At 31.1% G+C, this 12,111-nt stretch overlaps 3 protein-coding genes across 3 annotated transcripts; 1 reads left to right on the top strand and 2 right to left on the bottom strand.

Annotated features, from left to right (window-relative positions):
- Positions 1–2,147: 2,147 nt before the first annotated feature.
- On the top strand, positions 2,148–4,214 carry HELRODRAFT_165799 (hypothetical protein; the record flags this gene model as incomplete). Its single annotated transcript, XM_009032298.1, has 6 exons — positions 2,148–2,492; positions 2,558–2,774; positions 2,929–3,107; positions 3,183–3,476; positions 3,572–3,755; positions 4,111–4,214. The coding sequence occupies 6 exons, from the start codon at positions 2,148–2,150 to the stop codon at positions 4,212–4,214; spliced, it is 1,323 nt and encodes a 440-aa protein (XP_009030546.1).
- A 1,499-nt stretch (positions 4,215–5,713) lies between these two features.
- On the bottom strand, positions 5,714–7,318 carry HELRODRAFT_165798 (hypothetical protein; the record flags this gene model as incomplete). The annotated part of the gene is made up of 12 exons (XM_009032297.1): positions 5,714–5,760; positions 5,887–5,902; positions 6,019–6,034; positions 6,151–6,216; positions 6,289–6,304; positions 6,431–6,446; positions 6,574–6,589; positions 6,706–6,771; positions 6,844–6,859; positions 6,986–7,001; positions 7,128–7,143; positions 7,260–7,318. The coding sequence occupies 12 exons, from the start codon at positions 7,316–7,318 to the stop codon at positions 5,714–5,716; spliced, it is 366 nt and encodes a 121-aa protein (XP_009030545.1).
- A 2,606-nt stretch (positions 7,319–9,924) lies between these two features.
- On the bottom strand, positions 9,925–11,358 carry HELRODRAFT_185198 (hypothetical protein). The gene is made up of 2 exons (XM_009032296.1): positions 10,127–11,358; positions 9,925–10,093 (listed from the first exon to the last, which is right to left on the bottom strand). Exon 1 carries the CDS (start codon positions 11,221–11,223, stop codon positions 10,696–10,698), a length of 528 nt encoding a protein of 175 aa, XP_009030544.1. The 5' UTR covers positions 11,224–11,358; the 3' UTR covers positions 9,925–10,093; positions 10,127–10,695.
- Between the last annotated feature and the right edge of the window lie 753 nt (positions 11,359–12,111).

Genomic DNA, 12,111 nt, shown 5'->3' with positions numbered 1-12,111 from the left:
TAAGTTTTGATAAAAACACGTTAAATAAAAAACCAATCAACTATTCTATGCAGTGTGCAAATGCAACGCAAGTTATTAACATGGACATGGACACATTACAATTTAAAACCTCATAGGGTTTGTACATAAATATCATCAATGTAATTAAGATATAATTAAAGATGTGATAAAGATGTTTTCTTATCAAGATATGTATATATATATATATGATATATGCAGCTATTTTTATCTCCTTTATGTAACGCTGCCTGGCGTGATCATGAATATGATCAACCAGTACGCTTAATTATTAGCCACAAATACTACTGACTTTTCAAAATTGCTTCAAAATATTACAGTTGATTATTTATTTTAATTAGAACGAACTTACCTCGAAAAATTGTGGACTGTCTTTTTTTTATAAAATATCGAAAAAGACATTGAATAATTTTTTTTTTATTAAAATTTTATTTCATTAATATTCGAAGTGTTTGCATCTTTACTGTTTGAAATTAAGAAGACGTAGAGAACACAATCAGCATAATAATAGATAGAATATACAATTCCAGTCATTCGCCACTACTAACTCCAAACGATGAATTAGTTATGTAGAGCCGAAGCGCCTTTCGTTGGCCCGGGTAAAACACTATATCAGCAAATAGACGGTGTAGCAACGGGCTTCGCAAACTTCTATGTTAGACATTAGAAGAACCAGAGCTAAAACCTAATATATACAGCCGATACGTTGACTATATATTTGATATATATGAAGATGATGATCAAATAGCAAGACTTCTACAACGACTAAATTCGTCAAAATTAAAGTTTACAATGGAAAAATTAACTGACAATAAACTACAATTCCTAGACGTACTAATACAAAATGTGCAATATAAATTTAAAAACTCAATATACACCAAAGCAACAAACAAAGGCTTCTGCCTCAATGGCAATAGTGAATGTTGTCAAACATATCTAGAGAGCACGATTTCTGCTTTTCAAAACAGAGCCTATACGCACTTTCTTGATATAGAAAGTAGGAGAACAGAACTAGATAAAATCACTAAACTACTCATTAATAATGGTTATAAAAACTCCATGATCCAGAAAATAATAGGACGCAAAGAACAAAAAATCAGTAACAATAACAATGCAATCAACAATAGTAACAAAAATAACATAGTAATATATTATAAGAATCACATGTCAACCGCTTTCGAACAGGGTGAGAAAATCATAAAAAGAATCATAAAAAACAACGTCCAAGCAACCAACGAAAACGATAGTATTAAACTACGAATATACTACTCCAACTAAATAACGGCATCTCTTGTGATGAAAAACATCTGCACTGATAAACCAGAATCGATAATGGCTCGTAGCCATCTAATATATTTGTTCAAATGTAATATTGGTGAGTGCGGGCACCATAATACCGAATATATTGGTATGACGACGACCAAGTTATTGAGAAGACTCACGATGCACGTACAAACTGGCGCTATATAGTTATGTTATATTAAACGAAGTTAAAGATTGTAAAACTAATTAAATGAGCGTTAAGTATTCACTTTGAACAAACAAGAAACAAACAAAGTAGAGTAGAGACACAGTATATATATATATATATATATATATATATATATATATATATATATATATATATGTTTGTAGTTCGTTTTTTTAGATTTTTCTCACTAATAAACTAAACGTTCTCCAAAAAACTTTAGCGAGAAAAACCAGCATATATATATATATGTATATATATGTATATATATATATATATATATATATATATATATATATATATATATATATGCTAGTTAATGAAGTAATTTATAAAATTTACCGAATTTCTAGCGTTGGATAGTTTTTATTATACTTCTCAATATTTCTAACCAAATTTTTGTTGCCATTATTTATTTTATTAAAGTTAGAATAATATACAGTTTTCCAATTTCCTATTTCGATTTGGACCTAAATCGGGATTTTCATCAATATACATATATATATATATTGTTATATTTATATTTATTCTGTAATATAGTATATAAATTATAAAATTATGAAGGCTACCGCCAAATAAAAGTCTATTTGACGGTTTTGTTGAAAATTTCAATGAAACTGAATTGTCATCCGTTGCTAAACAACGAACGTGTAAATGTAAAATGTCATCCAACGAATGTGGAGTGGAAACAAATGCGGCCAAAATTGTTACTGCCTCAAATTTGTATGATTCTGTTCTGTATGTGATAGCAAAAAAGTCAAGTAGTAAAAGAAGAAAACGTTCAACAGAAGAAACATTGGATGTGTCAAATTTTGGTTATGAAACAAGCCCCGATGATTCGATTTACAATTTTACTTGGCCCACAAAATCCGGAAAAACTAAAATACAAGCCGAACGTAACTGCAAAAAAGTAATTTGGGATGAAAATCCAATAAAAGATTATTGTCATAACGTTCCCAAACCAAAAGTTGATCAAATAGTTGAGAAATGTGTTCAAGATATACAGGTTTAAATACTTAGGTTGTATCATTTAAATTAATAATAATTAAATCAATTTAAAATTTTGAAAAGATAACTGACAATTATGATATGGCAGAAGATAAACTACCGGAAATATTAACACTCTGTCAAATACAAACGGCGAGTTTCCCGACAAGCAGTTCACCAGCTCCATCTCCAAACTTACAGCTAAACATAACCGACATTCTTGACGAAAGTGTTCCTGAAATTAGTTTGCCAATCTTACAAAAACTAGCCAATATTGAAAATTCATTCTGCTCTGGCAAATGTGAAAAAACCCATGGAAATTGTTCAAATGGGATATGTCATTGTTACCAAGGCATGAAATTTAACATTTTCAAACAAACGTTTTTTTTTCTACAATTGAAATTTTCTTAAGAATTCATTATGCCAGTTTTTAAGCCATTTTTTTATTAAAAAAGATTACATAAGTTCAGACTGTTCAATGTTGGCAACCACGGTTCCGGAAATAAAAGGATTGAAATCAAGTGATTTATGTGATGTGAGAGACACTGGCAAGGGCAAAAATTCAATTTTATTATTTGCAATAAATACTTCAAGTGCAGCCGGTGAAATTCAGTGTCATTATGAAGTTGAAAAGGTGAACGCAAAATAAATATAAATTATGCTTTTTATCTAATTTGTTTTTTTAGTTATTAATTGAAATTAATTTTAGTTGAATCTGGCAACAAATTTATTCGATGGAAAAACTTCGTCAAAACAAAATGGAACTTACGATAATAAAAATACTACCATCTGTCCACAACCTGATGCTTTTGAAAAAAGTTTTATTACCAACTACAAATTTTCCAGTGGAGTTACGTTTTCTTCTTTATCGGAAGGAAGGCCAGCTCTTAAAGTTACAATAAAATTAAGCAACAAAAACGGAGAGATTTCTAATGAATCTGCAACTTATTTTCTGTTTGATTCCGTGTGCTACGATTGCACAGTTGATAGATGCACCGAAAAGGTTTAAAATTTATAATTTTAATCTAACAAATTATACAAAAAATTATAATAAATAAATTAAATTAATTGAATATTAAATTAATTTTGTTACTGTAGAAAAATGCTTGCATAATAAATGGCTACTGTTTCAAAAACCAATCCTCAAATCCTGACAAATCATCTGAAATATGCAATCCTCTCTTATCAAATTCGTCATGGACCCTAGGTATTATTGCCAACTATCATACATTTTTCAACGCAGTAACAATTTATAAAATAAACATCAGCAACGTCGAGCGCGGTAAGTTTGAACTGCATTGTGAAACTTTTAAAGAAGGCGATTATTGTATGAAATTTCATGTTTTATGGCACTTCACATTTTGCAAACTTTTGAAACGCTCCTCATTCATGAATGCGATCTTCGCTAAATCACGCTTTAATATGCCATTAAAGGTCTACCTATCCCGAGAAAGGCTCAGTTTTTAAATCTGGGGTTGAGCCCTTGAAGTAAAAAAAAATCTTCAGCGAGTGTAGCTAATGAGAAAAAAAAATTATTCTCACTTAATAGCAAGCACATTTAATGATAAATTAGTGGTTGAATTGATGCGATGCTCATGCATATTTTTTAAAATTTACACTATTAAACGATTTTATAGAGCAATCGAATGTTTATGAAATTGCAAATGGAGCGCCCTGTCATTCAGGATCAAAAAAGTACCTGTTGTTTGTAGTTGGAGGAAATCAATTGAAAATTAATTAAAATGATTTAAACCGAGTCTTAAGTTGCAGCCATTATAGTGAGAAAATTTAGTTTCAGTACGTCGCAGGTTCTTTCTGGACAAAGAAAACGTCTAGTAGATTATTGTTATTAATATTAATATTAAAAATGCTGTAATATTATATGAATACAGATATTAATATGACAAATATTATCTTAAACTAACAATTGATCAATTTAGTAGGAAAAATGATTGTTTACAAAGTGGTTGATTGAATAAATGAGTGGATGATCACAGCAATACACACAAGTGATTGCCAGCACTGTTTTCTTTCTGATAAAGTTCATGTAAATAAGTCTGTTCAGGAGTCAAGAATCCACGTAGAGAAAAATATCCATAGCCTGCAAGTTCAAGGGGTCGGTTATAACAATATCGATAGAATAATTTTTAGTATGCATGTTGAGTAGAAAGAAATATGAAAAAGCTGTAATATGTAATTAACGATTTAATTTTTTGTTTTTCATTTTACAATTTTTGATTCTACGACTAAAAACAATTTAAGTATAAAAGTTAATAATACTGTAAACAGCTTTGGCGAATTTTGGTAAATTTGTGAGAAGTGACATGATGGTGCCGCATGCTTTCTACTAACCCATTTAAAAAGCTCTGCCATATAAATGCAAGAAAGCGTCACTTTTCTAAAAGTTTCAAGCAAGCTAATGTTTTAAAAAGCGACATCATTCCAAACACAAAACGATGGTCATGAATTGTGATTCTAAACCAGTAATTCTTAACATTGTACTCTAACCCCAAAAGGCACACCATGTAGAAAGCATTAAACAATATGGCGATTGTAACATCTTAAAAACATATATTTAGAATGAATGTTGCTAAATTATAGAAAAAAACAGAGTGTAGGAGTTGGAAATTTTTTCCGAAGTTTAGATTGGACTTTTTAACGGACCGGAATCAAACATTTTTAAGGAGTCGGATGAAAAACATCTGACTTCGGATGATATTATGAGTTTTAAAAAAAATTTCATTTTGACAATTTTTTTAAAATCAAGTTTTTTTTACAAGATATGCAATCATATCACTGGTATGCATTTAAAAAAAATTTAGATGTCTCCAATATTTTAATTGTTCTGCGTTCGATGAGTTCTGGAATAGGTAAATGTTTGCGATCGGCGTGTTCACAACTCAGGAAAATGTTTTATACAAATTTATTAACATTTAAATTTTTTAAATTATCTTCCCTATTCAGTTGAACCCGAAAAAACAACCAACCTGCCTTCGATGAGTTCTGGAATAGGTTAATGTTTGCGATCGGCGTGTTCACAATTCATAAAAATGTTTTTTCAAAATTTGTTAACAAATTAATTTTATAAATTACCTCCTCTATTCAGTTGGACCCGAAAGAACAACCAACCTGCCTTCGATGAGTTCTGGAATAGGTTAATGTTTGCGATCGGCGTGTTCACAATTCAGGAAAATGTTTTATACGAATTTATTAACATTTAAATTTTTTAAATTATCTTCCCTATTCAGTTGAACCCGAAAGAACAACCAACCTGCCTTCGATGAGTTCTGGAATAGGTTAATGTTTGCGATCGGCGTGTTCACAATTCAGGAAAATGTTTTTTCAAAATTTGTTAACAAATTAATTTTATAAATTACCTCCTCTATTCAGTTGAACCCGAAAGAACAACCAACCTGCCTTCGATGAGTTCTGGAATAGGTTAATGTTTGCGATAGGCGTGTTCACAATTCATAAAAATGTTTTATTTATTAACAAATTAATTTTTTAAATTACCTTATTCAGTTGAACCCAAAAAAACAACCAACCTGCCTTCGATGAGTTCTGGAATAGGTTAATGTTTGCGATAGGCGTGTTCACAATTCATAAAAATGTTTTATTTATTAACAAATTAATTTTTTAAATTACCTTATTCAGTTGAACCCAAAAAAACAACCAACCTGCCTTCGATGAGTTCTGGAATAGGTAAATGTTTGCGATCGGCGTGTTCACAATTCATGAAAATTCTTTATACGAATTTATTAAAAAATTTATTTTTTAAATTACCTTATTCAGTTGAACCCGAAAGAACAACCAACCTGCCTTCGATGAGTTCTGGAATAGGTAAATGTTTGCGATCGGCGTGTTCACAATTCAGGAAAATGTTTTATACGAATTTATTAACATTTAAATTTTTTAAATTATCTTCCCTATTCAGTTGAACCCGAAAGAACAACCAACCTGCCTTCGATGAGTTCTGGAATAGGTTAATGTTTGCGATCGGCGTGTTCACAATTCATAAAAATGTTTTTTTCAAAATTTGTTAACAAATTAATTTTATAAATTACCTCCTCTATTCAGTTGAACCCGAAAGAACAACCAACCTGCCTTCGATGAGTTCTGGAATAGGTTAATGTTTGCGATAGGCGTGTTCACAATTCATAAAAATGTTTTATTTATTAACAAATTAATTTTTTAAATTACCTTATTCAGTTGAACCCAAAAAAACAACCAACCTGCCTTCGATGAGTTCTGGAATAGGTAAATGTTTGCGATCGGCGTGTTCACAATTCATGAAAATTCTTTATACGAATTTATTAAAAAATTTATTTTTTAAATTACCTTATTCAGTTGAACCCGAAAGAACAACCAACCTGCCTTCGATGAGTTCTGGAATAGGTAAATGTTTGCGATCGGCGTGTTCACAATTCAGGAAAATGTTTTATACGAATTTATTAACATTTAAATTTTTTAAATTATCTTCCCTATTCAGTTGAACCCGAAAAAACAACTAACCTGCCTTCAATGAGTTCTGGAATAGGTTAATGTTTGCGATCGGCGTGTTCACAATTCATAAAAATGTTTTTTCAAAATTTGTTAACAAATTAATTTTATAAATTACCTCCTCTATTCAGTTGAACCCGAAAGAACAACCAACCTGCCTTCGATGAGTTCTGGAATAGGTTAATGTTTGCGATAGGCGTGTTCACAATTCATAAAAATGTTTTATTTATTAACAAATTAATTTTTTAAATTACCTTATTCAGTTGAACCCGAAAAAACAACCAACCTGCCTTCGATGAGTTCTGGAATAGGTAAATGTTTGCGATCGGCTTGTTCACAATTCATGAAAATTCTTTATACGAATTTATTAAAAAATTTATTTTTTAAATTACCTTATTCAGTTGAACCCGAAAGAACAACCAACCTGCCTTCGATGAGTTCTGGAATAGGTAAATGTTTGCGATCGGCGTGTTCACAATTCAGGAAAATGTTTTATACGAATTTATTAACATTTAAATTTTTTAAATTATCTTCCCTATTTATTTGAACCCGAAAGAACGACCAACCTACCTTCGATGAGTTCTGGAATAGGTAAAGGTTTGCGTTCACAATTGATGAAAATTTTTTATACAAATTTATTAAATTAATTTTTTAAATTTCCTTCCCTATTCAGTTGAACCCGAAAAAACAACCAACCGGCCCTCGATGAGTACTACTGGAATAGGTAAATGTTTGCGTGAAGATTGCGTGTAAAAATAATTTTGCGACATGATAAATGAGTTTTTTTAAATGGTATCCAAAGGACACTCAGTTAATATTGAATTTACTTATTAATTCTACAATTTTATCAGCAGGTCAAAAGAATTTAGCATCCATGCAATTAAGTCACCAATATGTGGTTGTCCTCATGATTCCTGTTGTTTTGTGTCGCGTGATCTTTGCATAGCTGAAGATTTATTGAACGTTTTTTTACAAACTAAATATAATGAATGACAATGTTCAGATGACTATCAAACAATCGTGTGTATAATAAGCCAATGATATGTGACGTGGATGTAGTTATGGTGGCAAATCAATCAATCAATTAATCAATCAATCAATTAGCTTATAAAGCGCTATTTCCGTGATGTTCAACAGCGCTCCTCAATGAATTTTGAAAACAGATGGGTCTTGAGATCCGCTCTGAACTTCGCAAGTGATGGAGAAATAGTTAGAGAAGTAGGTAGAGAGTTCCAGAGAAAAGGACCAGAAAAAGCAAAAGCAGATTTGGCAAAAGAGTGTTTAACACGAGTTAAGAAAAAGCGAGAAGAAGAAGACGATCGTAAACCGGGGCGTTTAGGTTCAATTAATATATCTGATAAGTACTTAGGAAATAATTTAGATTGAGACTTATACATGAACGTGCAAATTTTAAAAATTATTCTATATTTTATAGGTAGCCAGTGCAAGAGAACAAGATATGGAGATATATGAGAAAAGAAAGGGGCACGAGCAACTAGACGAGCAGCAGAGTTAAAAGCTTTACTTAAAGGATAGAGTATAGAGTCAGGAAGACCATAGTAGAGCGAGTTACAATAATCAATCCTAGATAAGACTAACGAAGTAACAAGAAGGAGAAGAGTAGGATCATCAAGAAAAGGCAAAAGTTTTTTTATTCTACGTAGATGAAAGTAAGAACTTCTAGCAACACTATTAATCTGAGAAGAGAGAGACATAGTAGAATCAAAGATAAAACCTAGACTACGAAACTTATGAGAGACATCAAGAGTTTTAGAATCAGGTAAGATAATAGGAGGAATAGTAATTGAGTGTTTAGATTTATTAAAACAAATTAATTCAAACTTAGAAGGATTAAGTTTAAGACACATAGAATCAGACCAAGCGATAATCGAAGAAAGACATAGAGATAAATTATGAAGAACACTATTGAGGCATGTACAATAATTTCAAGTTTTAAAAAACATTTGTTTGAACTTTGAAAACACAGACTAAATACTGAGAATATGTGTTACGATTTTGCTTTTTTCCCTTTTGTTTCAAGTAAATCAATTAAGTTGCTTATAAGTTTTTTTTGCTTGACAAAAAGCTAAAATATTTAAATCACTTTGAACTTTGAAAACACAGACTAAATACTGAGAATATGTGTTACGATTTTGCTTTTTTCCCTTTTGTTTCAAGTAAATCGATTAAGTTGCTTATAAGTTTTTTTTGCTTGACACAAAAGCTAAAATATTTAAATCAGTTTTCGAATAATTAAATTATATTTATGCAACCGTTTATGAACTGCTGATGCAAGCTTGCAGCCTCATGTAGATTATAAGCATTAGGTAGATGAAAACTCAGAGGCTCTCATAGGTTCCATTATTTGGAAGTGTTCTGAAGAGTTCTATCATTAAAGCGACGTTCTTCAAGCCGTTGAACTCTCAAATCGTTGTTATAACCAGTGTCAGAATCGGAAATTTTTTATTACCGGAGTCGGTTAGCAATCCACTGTGCCAACTGGGACATGGCAACATGGGCAACGAAGAACATTGCTGCTGATATTAAAGGTGTAGACCTGAAAGAAAAATATTTACCATATTAATGACAATAAAAACTGCTCATACTTCGAACAATTTCAAGAGATGAAGAGAGAGATATAAATACATTCTAGAGGCCGGGTGAAGATGATAGTGAGGACTACGACTTGCAAATTACCTGCTTTCTGGAAGACGCAATTGAAGGCTATTTGTTATTTAATATAAAATCTAGCATAGATGCATTTAATTGATTTATTAGCATTTTTAATTCTTTGTACTTGGTATTTGGCTGCGTGGTTGCCTTGCAGTTAAGGTCATCTGGTGCTGTTTCCCAGTGCAGACCTTAAGCATTTTTTTACCATGTCGAATTCAGGTTAAGATTATTAGTTCAGATTCAAGTTTTAGTTTTTTATATTGATTTCGTGCAATTTATTCGTTTAAATTCATAATTTCATATATTTATTCATTTTTCATAATCTTCTTTAATTCAGTTCTGTTGTGATTTTCACATGCGTATTTTCAGTATAATCGTTGCGTTATGTTAATCAATATATTTCAATTTTTAACAATAATTTTGTGGTCATAGTACTGAGCTTCGTAAGCATATATGCTTTATAGTAAAAGATTTTATTGATTTTACAAAATAAATACCCAAACTATTATTAAATTTTATATATTCGTCGAAGTATCTGATAAATGCTAAACAAAATTTTTGCAAATTATATGCAAAGACAAAATAAAATTAATATATACATTGAAATTATTTGTGATCAAGTAATTCCAATTATAATATTGTATAATAAATTATAATATAATATCATAACAAAAAAAAGTCACTAATCTCCACCCCACCCACCCAGCACAAATGTAGGCAATGTAGCCACTTTTTATTGGTCATCAAATGGAGAATGTGGACTGTAAGTTGAAGTAGTTTGTCTTTAACACCATTCTGAAGCTCATATCATTTTCCATAAAATTTTTGGCTTGTTTTGAATCAGTTTGTATTAAAAAATTATTTGAAATGAAATAAAATTTCTTTCCTTTCATTATGCTACTCTATATATCTACATTTATGAACGATAGTCTATAAAATATATGCATCAAATAAAAGAATAAGTCATGCATACAATCTGACTATCAATAAATATAAATAATTAAAATAATAATAATGGTCTTCTATATCAATGATAATGATTCATTTATTTAGAGTTGATCACTTTCTATTTCTACAATACTAGGGTTAAGCTGCGATAAATTTCGTTTATCAACATTTTTCAAGCAAAGCTCAGCAAACTCTCGAAAAATTGGTATGCCCATAAGTTTCTGAATTTCATCTCCCGGCTCTGTTGATTCATTTAAATGTTTGATCAAATCCTTCAAATGATTATTGGACAACATCAATTGCAATTCTTTAGACTTCCAAAGTTTTTCCAACTTTTCTTCATCAACTTTATCATCTTCAGAGTCGGTTTCGATTTCAACAGTGTTTAACAGCCCATTGGTTTCACGTTTAGCACTGGCACACGATGAAGTCAATGGCAGTGTGTGTTGCTGAAGTGATTCGGTGGGCTTGCTGCCACCATCATTACTTTTTACTTTTCCAAGCGCACACGAGTCTCTGTGTTGCTTGTAACACGACAACGAGCAGTACCTCAAGTAACATTTCGGACATTTATATTTTGATAAAATTTCACTGCACACACCACACATTGGGCTGCTCTCGTTGAACATCGCGAGTTATTTAAACAAAAAATAAGTTATAAAAAAAGATATTAAAACATTACAATAATATTAATATGTATTCCAATATGAATCATACAATATGATTAAAACGTGTAATCTGGCGGTCATCTACCGAGTTATAACGTTACATATATTATCGCTTTGCTTATGTAAACAAAAGAACCGAAAACTTGCAAAAATAAACTTAAATTCCCAAGTCTAACCCTGTATATATGACAACCCTGTAGTGCGTATATAAATTTGAAAACGTCCTAAACGATGCATAACAGAGGCGATAGGCCTGTATCCTTTTGTCATATTCGAACTCGGTCACTACTTAACAGAACTAGGCGAGGCGACCTTAACAACTAGGGAATCAGGCCACCCTTATGGAATGTAATAAGACAAACGCAACACGAAAGTTCACATCAATTTCTATGGGCAACTCAATGTTATTAATTATATAAAATTTTTCAATCTAATGCCAGCTGTTCCGTGATACTACTTGTACTTGGTTTTTGTTGTAGAATTGAATCAAGTTTTAAAGGTATATGTCAAACACCGATTTAAAGTACTTGTACTTGAGGAGACTCATGTACATGTACTAATAACTGTAATTTTGCCTCTGTTAAAAATTACCACCATTTTTTACTATCACTCCTTGCAGTCATCCTGTACCTATTTCTTTTGATCAAAAAAACGTGTATTGTGTATAGAAAAAATATATTGAATTTAACATTGTTACATCAACGCTGCAGAAACACGTGTCTCGGATACAGTTACACAAACATCGGCACAATTGCACGCACATATACAACACAACTCACCCGCCTACACAAATCTTACAAGGGTACTTATTGTACCAATAGTTTTCTCTACCAGAACTTTCGAAAACAA

Source organism: Helobdella robusta (assembly GCF_000326865.2).
Source record: "Helobdella robusta unplaced genomic scaffold HELROscaffold_8, whole genome shotgun sequence".
NCBI classification, from domain to species: Eukaryota; Metazoa; Annelida; class Clitellata; order Rhynchobdellida; family Glossiphoniidae; genus Helobdella; species Helobdella robusta.
This window is presented reverse-complemented; position numbering and strand designations above follow the sequence as displayed.

What these genes read in the sequence shown, in the direction of transcription:
- HELRODRAFT_185198 (XM_009032296.1), bottom strand. Translation starts at nt 11,223, where the DNA reads ATGTTCAACGAGAGCAGCCCAATGTGTGGTGTGTGCAGTGAAATTTTA.